Raw genomic sequence first — 15,014 nt, forward strand, 5'->3', positions numbered from 1 at the left:
GGTATGGTATGGTATGGCATGGCATGGCATGGCATGGCATGTCATGGTATGGTATGGTATGGTATGGTATGGTATGGTATGGTATGGTATGGTATGGTATGGTATGGTATGGTATGGTATGGTATGTCATGGTTAAACATACGGACGGCTGCAATTCGAAACTGGCCCCCGTAAAATCGGATTCCCCCCCACCCCTTTTTCCCCTCACTGTATATGTTTCTTTTCCCTTTTTACCTCCTTTATGATGAATTCCTGTTCTGTTCTTTGACTATATATAGAAGTGTCTATTTGTACGTCTCTAAATGTTTTGATGAATTGAACAAGGTGGACCCTCTTGTAAACAAGTGTAATGCTTAATTGGGTCGTCCACTCACAGTTAACAGCCTTTGTATTGAGTTTGTGCTTGAAATGTACTGTAATTCTGCAAACTGTTAATAAATATTTCAATCAATCAATCAATCAAAATAAATATTTTAGCAGTAGCCCATATGGTAGGCTATGTGTGTTACTTACGATTAAATCAATAGGTCTACTCCAACATGGTGGACCCTATTGTAAACAAGTGTATTGCTTTATGGTGTCGTCCACATAGTTAACAGTTTTTGTATATTGAGTTGTGCTTGAAATGTACTGTAATTCTCCAATCTATTAATAAATAAATACTTCAATCAATCAATCAAAACAGCAGGCCATATAAATAGGCACTATATCTTAATACTGAAACTGTGTGTGTGTGTGTGTGTGTGTGTGTGTGTGTGTGTGTGTGTGTGTGTGTGTGTGTGTGTGTGTGTGTGTGTGTGTGTGTGTGCGTGTGTGCGCGCATGAGAGCAATATGTTATTTATTATTCAATTAATATTGTAACAGTAGCCTATATGGCATAATGCATATGAATGATTATGTATAGGCTATATTAAGGCAGTAGTTTTCAACCAGTGGTCCGGGGACCACCAGTGGTCCTTGGGGGGGTTCCAGTTGGTCCCCAGCTAAATGATGGAGAGTTGGTAACCAAATGGATCCTTATATAGATGTTTAAATCTTGAGAGTGCATGTGAAATGAAACCAAATGGACCCGTACAGGTCCATTTGGTTTAATTGTACGCTCTCAAGTTACATGAATTGTTAAACATCTGCATTAGGCTACTTAGTCTTTAAGAAGTCGATGTAGAAGAATTGCTATTTTGATCAACGTTTGTCTGTCTTTCCTATTGGTGCCAACAGCAATAGGCTACAGCATGGAATTGTGGACAAAATCTGATCCAACAACAAAATATTCCAAGGATTTAGGTCCGAGAGGCTAAATGTCATCAAATGGTGGTCCGTGTGCCTCAAATGCAGAATACATAATGGGCCTTGATATGAAAAAGGGTTGAAAACCACTGTATTAAGGTAATGCATAATAATGTGGCATGCATGCATCCATCCATCCATCCATGCACTGACTCACGCTCTATATCGTGCAGCTTGTTCCTCTCCTCCTCCAGCTTCTTCTTCAAGCTGTCGCTCTCGTTCTTCAGCGTCACCAGGGTCTCTCCCTTCGTCAGACCCTCACACGCCATCTTTAACAAACAACAATCAACGCCAAGAGAATTATTATATACCTTTATACGTATAATAATGCGACCGCCACCTCCCAAAAACACGATCACTGCACCTCCTCCCTGGCTCAGTGGCTCCTACTGTCCGCCGGCTCCTGTCTGCTGCCGAGTGCTGTGGAGGCTTCTAGTTCTCTCCTCCTCCTCCTCCTCCTCCTCCATTCGAATTCTACTGCGTTTTATACCACACCGTACGACGGTGTCGCGGTGACGAAAATAGCAGGTCTGTCTACGACAAGCTCACAACGCGTCGCGAGCGACCGAGACGCAGGCAGGCGTTGTGAGCTTGTATAGTTCGGTTCGGTTATTTTCGGTCGTATACGGGGTGGGCAAATTATGGAGTCTTGCTCCGTTGGCTGATGATTGGCTTTGCTTTGCCATGAGAAAAGTCGCTCTTACTTTAATGCAACAATATCTAATATTAGCCTACTGTAGGCTAATATTATTATTATTAATATTAGGCTATTATTATTATTATTGACAACTATGAAATCGTGCATTTCCCACCAGTCAGTTGGTCACGCCCCATATATGGTCATGCCTCGTGACATCACTTGATGTCATCAATATTAAGCCCATATATGGAGATCGCTGATGTCATCAATATTGGCCAGCAACTCTACATCTCACCTCAAACCCTTAAATCCCCATATGGAGCAGACCTGTTCTGACATTCCATATGTTGATCCTGAACTGTCCATTTAAATGAAACTCTAGATGGGCCTGCCCCAAAGCCCCAGAGTTCTCAACTCAAACCCTGTACATTCAGGACACGCTCCATATGGCCAATCACAGTGCGACCATGCCTTCGGTGCAGGGATGTCAAACTCAAATACATAGTGGGCCAAAATAAAAACAATTGGTATAAGTCGAGGGCCGGACTTGTTCAATGTTTATTGAAATGATTGCACATATTGGACCTAACAGGTCAGGATATAGCAATTTTAATTGGAGGTAGCCTATGAAACAAAAACATTGGAATTTGGAACTGGAACATCATCAAATTGAAGCTGATAAGATAAATGGCTTCTCTATCCTGATTGTATGAAATTGGCACCTGCAAATGTATGGGGGAGAGATGTACTGAACTATCAGAATATAGAGCTTTAAAACCTTTTGTTTTAACCAAAAATACAACTTATACAACATTTAATGATATAACTAAAATGTGAGGTTTTATAGGGGGTTAAGTAATCGATCACACAATCATGCTACAGGTTCTCAAATTGTTAACAACTATCACAGTATACTACTCTCTGCTGCCCCATCTGGTGGAGTCAGGTTAACAGTAAACCCCCATAAAGAACAGCCAGAGTATAAAACAGGGTTAAAGTGATTAAACTGATTGATGCCATTAGGTTATATCAGTAGTTCCCAAAGAAGATTTATTTAAAAAAGAAAAGGAAAATATAAAAAATAGCAGATGTACAATACAAGCTCGCAGCGTGACACAAAGAATTGTAATTTTGATCAACGTTTGCCAAAAGCATGGAATTGAGTCTGGCTTATTAGCCAGGCTAGAAAATCCCTGCTAAATATCACTCATTTAGCTGGGATCCCTTTGAAACCCTCCTGGATCCTTTTGGAACCCTCCCGGATCCCTTTGAAACCCTCCTGGATCCTTTTGGAACCCTCCCGGATCCTTTTGGAACCCTGGAACCATTTTGGAACCCTCCTGGATCCTTTTGGAACCCTCCCGGATCCTTTTGGAACCCTCCTGGAACCATTTTGGAACCCTCCTGGATCCTTTTGGAACCCTCCTGGATCCTTTTGGAACCCTCCTGGAACCATTTTGGAACCCTCCTGGATCCTTTTGGAACCCTCCTGGATCCTTTTGGAACCCTCCCGGATCCCACTGTGAGAACCACTGTTAGAACAAGATAAAAGCTGTTGACAAAGGCCTACAGAACACAGAGGATAGACAGGCCTCTGGCATGTCTATCTCTCACTCCACTGTGTCTGCGTGTTGCTGTGAGGCTAAAGCATGTGTTTGTGTATGTACCGTACATGTGTGTGTGTGTGTGTGTGTGTGTGTGTGTGTGTGTGCGCACGCGTGCGTGCGTGCGTGCATGCCGTTTGTTGGGTAGGATTCAAGATAACAGCCGTGATACAGTACTACCATTGTGTGTGTGTGTGTGTGTGTGTGTGTGTGTGTGTGTGTGTGTGTGTGTATGAGTGTACAATGTGCATGTGTGTGCGTATGAGAGACAGAGAGAGAGAGACAGAGAGAGATAGAGAGCTGAGAGAAGTTGAGGAAGCCTGACAAAGCATATACCCCCCATCAAATCGTTACACTTACTGACACACCTGGAAATAAGCGGGTCACCAACAGCTGCAAGTCCCATAATTCAGCAGACAAATTAGTTATAAACGCCAGGCTTTGAATATAGTCTCACGTAGCGTAGCCAGAAGATCAGAGATCTCTGTGAATATAGTCTCACGTAGCGTAGTCAGAAGATCAGAGATCTCTGTGAATATAGTCTCACGTAGCGTAGCCAGAAGATCAGAGATCTCTGTGAATATAGTCTCACGTAGCGTAGTCAGAAGATCAGAGATCTCTGTGAATATAGTCTCACGTAGCGTAGCCAGAAGATCAGAGATCTCTGTGAATATAGTCTCACGTAGCGTAGTCAGAAGATCAGAGATCTCTGTGAATATAGTCTCACGTAGCGTAGCCAGAAGATCAGAGATCTCTGTGAATATAGTCTCACGTAGCGTAGCCAGAAGATCAGAGATCTCTGTGAATATAGTCTCACGTAGCGTAGCCAGAAGATCAGAGATCTCTGTGAATATAGTCTCACGTAGCGTAGCCAGAAGATCAGAGATCTCTGTGAATATAGTCTCACGTAGCGTAGCCAGAAGATCAGAGATCTCTGTGAATATAGTCTCACGTAGCGTAGCCAGAAGATCAGAGATCTCTGTGAATATAGTCTCACGTAGCGTAGCCAGAAGATCAGAGATCTCTGTGAATATAGTCTCACGTAGCGTAGCCAGAAGATCAGAGATCTCTGTGAATATAGTCTCACGTAGCGTAGCCAGAAGATCAGAGATCTCTGTGAATATAGTCTCACGTAGCGTAGCCAGAAGATCAGAGATCTCTGTGAATATAGTCTCACGTAGCGTAGCCAGAAGATCAGAGATCTCTGTGAATATAGTCTCACGTAGCGTAGCCAGATGATCAGAGATCTCTGTGAATATAGTCTCACGTAGCGTAGCCATAAGATCAGATATCTGGTGGCCCAGCCAGGTAGTCCACCACATGCCTCTTATCGACTTCTCAGGACCGCAATGGAATTGAGTCAATTCAATTCAATTCAAAGGGCTTTATTGGCATGAGAAAACATACGTTTACATTGCCAAAGCAGAACGCACAATACAACAATACAGCAATACAATCAAAACAAAAATGATGTACATTTGAAAGTTAGAATCTTCAATAGATTCTATGTACCAAGATCATTGGATGCAGGTATAGTGCAGGAATATACACAATGATTAGTCTTTAGGGTGGTTGTGTTCCGTTTGATATCCTTCTATCACAGCAACTCACGAATCTTGCTGCTGTGTTTGCACATTGTTGTACTTCGCCCAGCAGATATGGGAATCTGTGGGAAGTATGTGTCTCTGATGTCTTGGTACAATGATTGATTGATTGATTGAAAAATGTATTAACAGTTTGCAGAATTACAGTACATTTCAAGCACAAACTCAATACAAAGGCTGTTAACTGTGAGTGGACGACCCAATTAAGCATTACACTTGTTTCCAATAGGGTCCACCATGTTCAAATCATCAAAAACATTTAGAGACGTACAAATAGACACTTCTATATAGACAAAGGACAGAACAAGAATTCATCATAAAGGAGGTAAAAAGGGAAAAGAAACATATACAGTGAGGGAAAAAAGGGGTGGGCGGTGGGGGGGATTCACGTTCAGCTCCGTTAATTTGTTTTTGTTTTCCTTGGAGGAGCTGCGTTGGGTCCCCAAGTCGGCTCCGTGGCCGTACCTTGAGTTGGCTGTGTGGCCGTGACCGTCTCTTGTGTTGTCCTTGTGTTGGGTCCCCAAGTCGGCTCCGTGGCCGTACCTTGAGTTGGCTGTGTGGCCGTGACCGTCTCTTGTGTTGTCCTTGTGTTGGGTCCCCAATTCGGCTCCGTGGCCGTACCTTGAGTTGGCTGTGTGGCCGTGACCGTCTCTTGTGTTGTCCTTGTGTTGGGTCCCCAAGTCGGCTCCGTGGCCGTACCTTGAGTTGGCTGTGTGGCCGTGACCGTCTCTTGTGTTGTCCTTGTGTTGGGTCCCCAATTCGGCTCCGTGGCCGTACCTTGAGTTGGCTGTGTGGCCGTGACCGTCTCTTGTGTTGTCCTTGTGTTGGGTCCCCAAGTCGGCTCCGTGGCCGTACCTTGAGTTGGCTGTGTGGCCGTGACTGGACAGATGGTTAGGAAGTGTAGCTCGGTTTCCACTTAATTTTGTGTAAGTAAGTAAGTAAGTAAATTCTATTTATAAAGCACTTTCCAAAACAAAGTGCTGTACAGTAAAAACAACAATATAAACAATCAAGTTAAAACAAGGCACAAAGGAGCAAACACAACAAAGAATAAGAGCAGAAACATAAGTTGACAACAATGATGGTCAAAATAAAAGTTTACAAGATAAAATGTAACCTAAATAAGTGAGTTTTTAACAAGACTTTGAAACCTTCAACAGACTCTGCATTTTTAATCGAAAAGGGTAGGGCGTTCCACAGTGTGGGAGCAACCACTGCAAAGGCCCAGTCCCCCTTGGTTTTCAGTTTTGTCACAGGAATATTTAGGAGGCCTTTGTCAGAGGACCTGAGAGGTCTTACATTTGGTTTTGCCACCAGTACGTCGGTGATATAAACTGGGGCTAGGCCATGTAGTGCTTTATATGTTGTTAAAAGGATTTTAAAATGTGTGCAGTGGGTGCATAGTCTGTCTTCTCTCGGGAGTCATGAGTCATCTGACCTTTTGTGCCAGTGGTTTTCAACCCTTTTCACATTATTTATTCAGCATTTGAGCCACGGACCACCATTTGATGACATTTAACCTCCCAGACCCCAAAACTAAAGTTGTTGGATAAGATTTTGTCCACAATTACATGCTGTATTGATGTTGGTACCATTAGGAGAGATAACAGGCTGAGGCAAACTAACAATTCTTCTACATTCTCTAATTAGACTTCTTCCATCATGTAAGTGGGGACCACCTGGAATTAACCCCCCAAGGACCACTGGTGGTCCCCTGGTTGAAAACCACTGTTTTATGCTATCCTGATCATTTGTTATTAAAATTAAATTAAATCACAGCTGTATTATTTGTGTTCCTGATGTGCATGGCATGCATGGCTAACAGACTAATTAAGAATATATCATGTAAGACCTCTAGCCTGGCTGAACACAGGTTAATCTATCATTAAGACCTCTAGCCTGGCTGAACACGCAGGTTCTCAACCTCTAGCCTGGCTGAACACGCAGGTTCTCAAGCAGAAATCCAACAATTATCCTTAATGGTGGTAGCGATCCCAATGGTGGCCATAATAATATAGTTGAAAATAAAAATAAGATACGTTCAAACAAATTAAAAGAAATATATATATTATGTACACAGTGGTTTGGTTAAAGGTCCATACCGTATCCACACAGAAGGAGCAGTAGGTGGCGGCTTCACCCTGGATGTAGATACTCATCAAGGGAAAGTTCTTTTCGCAGCGGTCACAGGGGCCAAAAGTAATGGCCACGAATGTCTGGTCACACATGATTGCAGCCGGTCACTCACCCAACACACCTGTAGGAGGACACACATAGTCAATTCCTTATAGCAGGGGTAGGCAACCTTAGGCACCAGTGGTCTACACCAGGGGTAGGCAACCTTAGGCACCAGTGGTCTACACCAGGGGTAGGCAACCTTAGGCACCAGTGGTCTACTCCAGGGGGAGGCAACCATAGGTACCAGTGGTCTACTCCAGGGGGAGGCAACCTTAGGTACCAGTGGTCTACTCCAGGGGGAGGCAACCTTAGGTACCAGTGGTCTACTCCAGGGGGAGGCAACCTTAGGTACCAGTGGTCTACTCCAGGGGGAGGCAACCTTAGGTACCAGTGGTCTACTCCAGGGGGAGGCAACCTTAGGCACCAGTGGTCTACTCCAGGGGGAGGCAACCTTAGGCACCAGTGGTCTACTCCAGGGGTAGGCAACCTTAGGTACCAGTGGTCTACTCCAGGGGGAGGCAACCTTAGGCACCAGTGGTCTACTCCAGGGGTAGGCAACCTTAGGTACCAGTGGTCTACTCCAGGGGTAGGCAACCTTAGGCACCAGTGGTCTACTCCAGGGGGAGGCAACCTTAGGCACCAGTGGTCTACTCCAGGGGTAGGCAACCTTAGGCACCAGTGGTCTACTCCAGGGGTAGGCAACCTTAGGCACCAGTGGTCTACTCCAGGGGTAGGCAACCTTAGGCACCAGTGGTCTACTCCAGGGGTAGGCAACCTTAGGCACCAGTGGTCTACTCCAGGGGTAGGCAACCTTAGGCACCAGTGGTCTACTCCAGGGGTAGGCAACCTTAGGCACCAGTGGTCTACTCCAGGGGTAGGCAACCTTAGGCAACAGGGCCAACATTGGCACAAAGGAGGGTGATCACTGGCACACTGGCAAATGTGTTTGAGAGTATTTTTGGTTTTAAAATAAACTATTTAAAAAAATGTCAAATAAATGAAGTCCCTCACATTTGTGTGTAAATTACATCCTGCATTCTACATTCATTAAAACTGAACTCTGTTATTTCCCTGAGTCTAATGATCATTATAACAACATGAAAGGAAAAACTATATATTTGTGGACAAGCAAAATATGTTGGAATTTTTCACGTGGTGTCATTAAAATGAATGAATGTTGATATTATGGCACACTGACGATCTGGAAAATAAAAACATGGCACTTCATTTAAAAAAGGTCACAGACCCCTTCCTTATAGTGTTAATTTAACTCTGAGAGTGTTCATTTAACTCTGAGAGTGTGAACAAATGGATAAGTAAATGCAAGGAGTGCATTTTTAAGATGTGGGTGTTGAGAGAAAAAGCCAAACACCCAATAATGAATTCTCACCAACATAAAAATGAATTGGAGGGCGGCATTTCTAGACGGACCACTTCAATAATTCACTAATGGCACAATTTCTGTCTGCTTGCTCTAGTTTTTTTTTAATTGACGCAAGAATAGCAGCTTCTATTTCAGCATGCTAACTTTCCAGGATCAAAAGTTTGTAGTTTCTATTAGCTTGGAATCCCCATCAATGATAGTCATGGTATAGAGCGTCGCAGTCCCGCCCCCTACCATGGACCAGGAAATGATTCTCCGTTCATTTTCCTCATAGACATTTCAGAAAGTATTTATTTAAAGACGTTTACGCCGCGGACAAAGCCAACTCGAGTCGTGACAAATCATGACAACAAACACAATTTTTTGGGCCGAACAAATAATTAGAAAGAAGAAAAAAACGGCAGGTTACAACCCTTTTTTTGTTGTTTTTCTTCTTTGTAATTATTTGTTTGGTCCAAAATATTGTTTGTGTTGTCATGAGTTGTCACGACTCGAGTTGGCTTTGTCCGCGGCGTAACCGTCTTTAAATAAATACTTTTTGAAATGTCTATGGGAAAAATGCATTGGGATTCATTTCCTGGTCCATGGTAGGGGGCGGGACTGCGACGCTCTATAGGCAGGTTTCTGAACAAGCCGATCTACAAGCTCACAATGCGTCGCGTTGCGACGCATTGTGAGCTTGTAGATCGGCTATTTTCAAATGGCCGAAATGTATAGGGTTGAAGTGGTTAATGTATGTTTTCTAATCAAAATTAAAATCTCCAAAGTAACTAGTAACTAAAGTTTTCAAATTATTGTAGTGAAGTAAAAGTACAGATTTTGGCTCCGAGATGTAGTGGAGTAGAAGTAAAAGTACTGGAAATTTGAAATACTCAAGTAAAGTACAAATACCTCAAAATTGTACTTAAGTACAGTACTTAAGTAAAAGTACTTAGTTACTTTCCACCACTGTACATGCACACTACAGGCCAACACATTGGAGGCATTCCTTATGTCTGTGTGGGCATTTACTGTCTGTATGCACACCCATACAAGACTGTATAGTACATACACGTACCTGGACACAAACAACAATTATCACAGTGTCGTGTGTGTGTGTGTGTGTGTGTGTGTGTGTGTGTGTGTGTGTGTGTGTGTGTGTGTGTGTGTGTGTGTGTGCGCGCGTGCTTACTTCCTGTGTCAGGCTGTATAGGGGTTAAGGGGGGGGTCGGGGGGGGGGGGGGGGATAAGCTACTGTAATTCAATCTCTCGCTGAGCTCCAGTCGAGTTGACCAGAACTATTCTGGGAAGCATATACTACACTAGCCCTCAGAGGGAAATGTTGGACTATCTTGGAGAACCTTACGTGAGGAATAATCTTGAAAGGTTTTTAATAGTAGCCTACTTTTACTTTGGCACTAGTTCTTCTTTCTCCACTGTGCGTACACGTTAGTAACATCTAAAATTTGTGGATGTCAGGAGAGGCTATCTTTTAGAACCACAGGCAGGTGTGTTTTAATTACAGTACAACTATATTATGACTTAAATTCACCTTGAGACTAATTCTGCAAATAGCCAACATAGAAACTATCATTTGACAAGGGCTAGGGTTATCATAAAAAATAATGCATTGCAGGTTCTATTAGCATATTTGTCTTAGACTTATGATCTGAAACAATCTTTTTCCCTCCAATTATTGAGAACATTCACATAACATGATACAACACTCCTGCCTAAAAGTCTTATATTATCTAAGACGCTAAGGCCATAACTTTACGTGAAATGTTCTTGGGGCAAGTGTCGGTATAAATAAATAAATAAATAAATAAAACATCGACTTAAGAGAGGACTCAGTATTGTTGGTGTTTTGTGCTAATGCTATTACACATTCTGAATATATTCAGAATTAGAATTTCAAATAAAAATAAAAATCTTGAACTTGGGTCATCATCAACCATGACAATACAGTATCTCAGGCATATAATAACAAAAGGAGAATGATATCTTACCTGAAAAGAATACTGTATTTCCCCCTGTGCAGCACAGTATGGAGAGGACCAAGGTGATTTCTACGGTGGAGAGGATTGGAGAGAGAGGAACACTAAGCTTCTTACTGAAGCATTTAAGATGTGACACTGCTTTGGAATTACTGTCACCAGGCAGACTTACCTTTAACATTAGCTGCAGTTCTATAGTAAGAGAAATCTATGAAAATCTGGGAACTAAATCGTTACCAAGAAATTTCTTCACCAATGTGTTTCTAAAGGTGTCTAATAACATGTACTAAAAGTTTGAAATTCAACTCCCGTGGGAAAGTTGAGTTATTAGCATAATATGTGACCATACCCATAACATCCTATATAAGGCAAAAAAGTCCAAATTTCATCATTCTTTAAGTAGCATGTGACATATGAAACTAGGGGGTTTTCATGATTCTGAATCCATTCCAAGCATTAGTTTTGCACAAAAAACACTCCTTGGGAGGAAAACGGCCACACAAACGTGATGAGGTCAGCACATTTGGTCAAGTGGATATGGCCTAATTTAGCCCAAGGAGTGTTTTTTGTGCAAAACTAATGCTTGGAATGGATTCAGAATCATGCAAACACCCTAGTTTCATATGTCACATGCTACTTAAAGAATTATGAAATTTGGACTTTTTTGCCTTATATAGGATGTTATGGGTATGGTCACATATTATGCTAATAACTCAACTTTCCCACGGGAGTTGAATTTCAAACTTTTAGTACATGTTATTAGACACATTTAGAAACACATTGGTGAAGAAATTTCTTGGTAACGATTGAGTTCCCAGATTGGTCAAATACCTGATAAAATGCCCTTACTATTAGTGATGTTGCCTACTTAAAAATCAATCAATATTACTCAATTACCAGCTTAACCCATTTGGGCCTGACCTCAACATTTTTTAAAGTTCTTCTAAATCCTCCAGTTTTCTGAAATAAATATTTTCACGATTTTTCAAAAATAGCAGACCTACAAGCTCGTATGAGCTCTATGAGCTTGTAGAACTGCTATTTTTCAATAGCTAAAATCATCTATTTTAAAACACCAAAATGGGTTCCCGCCCAAAATGGGTTAAAATAAATTGATTGATTGCTATAACTTTGGATTGTCTACAACATAAAAATCAATAAAGTATGAAATGGGACTAATCAAATCAATGAATCAAATATTAACCCATTCTGACCTGAGATAAGATTAAAAAAATGTCTTACATCCTGACAGTTTTCTGAAAAAGCTATGTTTCTATGTCAGTGGTTCTTCGATTTCAAAAATAGCAGACCTACAAGCTCGTAGCGCGCCACTCGGTGGCGCGCTACGAGCTTGTAGATCTGCTATTTTTCAATAGCTAAATTATAACATAATGTTTAAAACACCAAAAGGGGTTCCCGCACAAAATGGGTTAAAATGGTAAATTGATTGATTGCTATGGTAACTTTGGTATGAAATGGGACTAATCAAATCAATGAATCAAATATTAATATTAATTACTTTCACTCCAGATCAAATTAGGCATATACATGACAATAAAGAGATGAAGCGATTGATATCGAATTAAACAAAAACAATGATTCTCAGTAGATAGCTTGGGACAGTGCTGAAATTCTTTTATTTTACTTTTACAGATTTGACAAGTCAATTTTATTCCAAGTTTTTTCTTCTTTTTTGAAATGGTGAAACACATTCACTATAAGCACAGCTACCAGGAACTACAAACAGTCCAGTGTTGTCAAATGTACAGATGGGGTCAAGAAGAAACCGCAGTACCAGCGTCAGCATGTTCAGACCGGTATCACATGAGAATTAGTATAGCTTGACCACTTCTAACACCTCAATGTTTAAGTTGATGCTTGTGTTGATACGAATAATGATACCTCATAGAGCTTCCTACATATATCATACAACCCGATTCTCTCAAACGCAGAGAGATCAGTGATGACGAGGGTCATTTTAGAAAGGGGGGGGGGGGGGGGGGGGGGGGGGGGGTTAGACACCCCAGCTCCACTAAACAACACAAACTGATGAATGAATGAATACGTTCCTCTCTCTGAAACGAAGCCAGCCGTTCAATAAGGGAGTAAATGAGCCCAGGACAGCAGCATGACAGAGTTTTGTGTCACGTCCGTATACCCAAGAGCCCTTCTTTATGAATTGTAGCTTGAAGCAAGTTAATGTAGAAGCAATCTGGGAAGTGCCCATTCGGTAAAATAAGGACACGTCTTGAGAGATTAATGTGGAAGCGCTTTGGGGAAGCAGGGGCTTAAAACTAGACTTAAAAGAAAAAATCAACATTCACTCTTTTCAAGTGTCCTGAGAGGCAAATGTCAGCCCCTCATCCAAGGAATGTGATAAGAGGAAGTGTATATAATCAGCCAGAACTCTGCATATGGTGCCAGGACTTATACCATACAGTAAAAGCACTGAGTTTAAAAGCATCGGAGCGTAAAATGTGTATTTATGTTTTAGACTAGGCTATACTGGATATGCATTGGTATTTGACTTCCTCTGATAAATTTAAAAGTGCATTAAAATAGATAGCTAAACAGTGTAACCCATCACTGACATTGGAGGACAAAGGGACACCTTAACAAAGCACGCACACAAACCTATTTTACAGTGGTTCCAACTCAAGCACTGCACAGAAAGACAGAAAAGATAAATAATATTTAAGTGATATGACAAAGACAACTTGCTTAAGTCATTCAGATTCATATAAGGCTCAAAAATCATATTTTGCATGATGAACAGTTTTATTTAACATTCGTGTTTTTAAAAGTCCTTCAGTATTGCCCTTTTCCCAGGGTTTGTCCTATAGATATGTACTCTTCACAAAAGGACTTTGTCCTTAAACCACCCCATTATCCATACAATGTAAAAATGTAACAAAAAGGCAATTTCACAACAATACTACGTGGTCCCAATTAGAACAACATGAACAATAAAGTCATTTTAGCTGACAAATGCACCACAAGAAATAATACAAAAATCTGATATTAAACAAAGACTCCAACAGATCTAATGATACATTTATGATACCATTTTGTTTTGTAACTTTGTCTCCATGTCTGAAAGACGATCGATAACATTTAAAGTGTGATTTCACTCTGGTCAGACAGTTTTGCTTCCACACAGAGAAGCACGTACATAATGCAGTGTGTGTGTTTGTGTATGTGTTCATTACTTTATTCATGTTTTGTAATGTGTGTGGATGGATGAGACACAGAGAGAGAAGGAGAGGAATTCAAGAAGGTCGGCCTCAACCATTATCTTCCCTGGGTGATGATCTCTTTAGCTCATAACCCATTTTGGGGCGGGAACCCCTTTTGGTGTTAGCATTATGTTAAGCTTTAGCTATTGAAAAATATTTTTGAAAAATCATGTTCACGATTTTTGAAAAATCGTGAACATATTTATTTCAGAAAACTGGAGGATTTAGAAGAATTGTTTTAAATTTTGAGGTCAGGTCAAAATAAAAACACAATATTATATGTAACCACTGTGATGAATGCAGGTCCTCCAACGCAGCAAATGTTGGCATAGCTGGACATTTTATGAGAGAGATGTGTCATAAAACCAAATGCTCTACCTTAGAGAAATACCATTTTAAGAGGGTAAGGTTTGTGGGCAATTTAAATAAGGTTCATATAAGGGTCAGAGGCAAACATGGTTCATAGTGAATAATACTAATATGGCACAGCAGGGACAAAGTAAACATAATAAGCAGCAGCAAAAAGGAAAGAAAACAAAATACTGAAATAAATAACAAGTTGATCGTAATAGGATGTTCAGAGCTCTTACGTAGACCTGGGAGGGACTAGACTGATCTACTTCTCTATACAAAGAAGATGTTCAGAGCTCTTACGTAGACCTGGGAGGGACTAGACTGATCTACTTCTCTATACAAAGAAGATGTTCAGAGCTCTTACGTAGACCTGGGAGGGACTAGACTGATCTACTTCTCTATACAAAGAAGATGTTCAGAGCTCTTACTTAGACCTGGGAGGGACTAGACTTATCTACTTCTCTATACAAAGAAGATGTTCAGAGCTCTTACTTAGACCTGGGAGGGACTAGACTGATCTACTTCTCTATACAAAGAAGATGTTCAGAGCTCTTACGTAGACCTGGGAGGGACTAGGATGTTCAGAGCTCTTACGTAGACCTGGGAGGGACTAGACTGATCTACTTCTCTATACAAAGAAGATGTTCAGAGCTCTTACGTAGACCTGGGAGGGACTAGACTGATCTACTTCTCTATACAAAGAAGATGTTCAGAGCTCTTACGTAGACCTGGGAGGGACTAGACTGATCT

At 41.3% G+C, this 15,014-nt stretch overlaps 1 protein-coding gene across 1 annotated transcript in view; it reads right to left on the reverse strand.

The window, feature by feature from the left end:
- Positions 1-15,014, reverse strand: part of gnb5b (guanine nucleotide binding protein (G protein), beta 5b) — a 36,009-nt gene that overhangs the window by 18,284 nt on the left and 2,711 nt on the right. The window contains exons 2-4 of the mRNA XM_079496587.1: positions 10,687-10,746; positions 7,239-7,393; positions 1,446-1,557 (exon numbers count right to left, since the gene is read on the reverse strand). Coding sequence (XP_079352713.1) covers positions 1,446-1,557; positions 7,239-7,364 — 238 coding nt within the window. The 5' untranslated portion in view covers positions 7,365-7,393; positions 10,687-10,746. The remainder of the gene's footprint in view (positions 1-1,445; positions 1,558-7,238; positions 7,394-10,686; positions 10,747-15,014) is intronic.

This window comes from Electrona antarctica (genome assembly GCF_951216825.1).
Source record: "Electrona antarctica genome assembly, chromosome: 3".
NCBI lineage: Eukaryota > Metazoa > Chordata > Actinopteri > Myctophiformes > Myctophidae > Electrona > Electrona antarctica.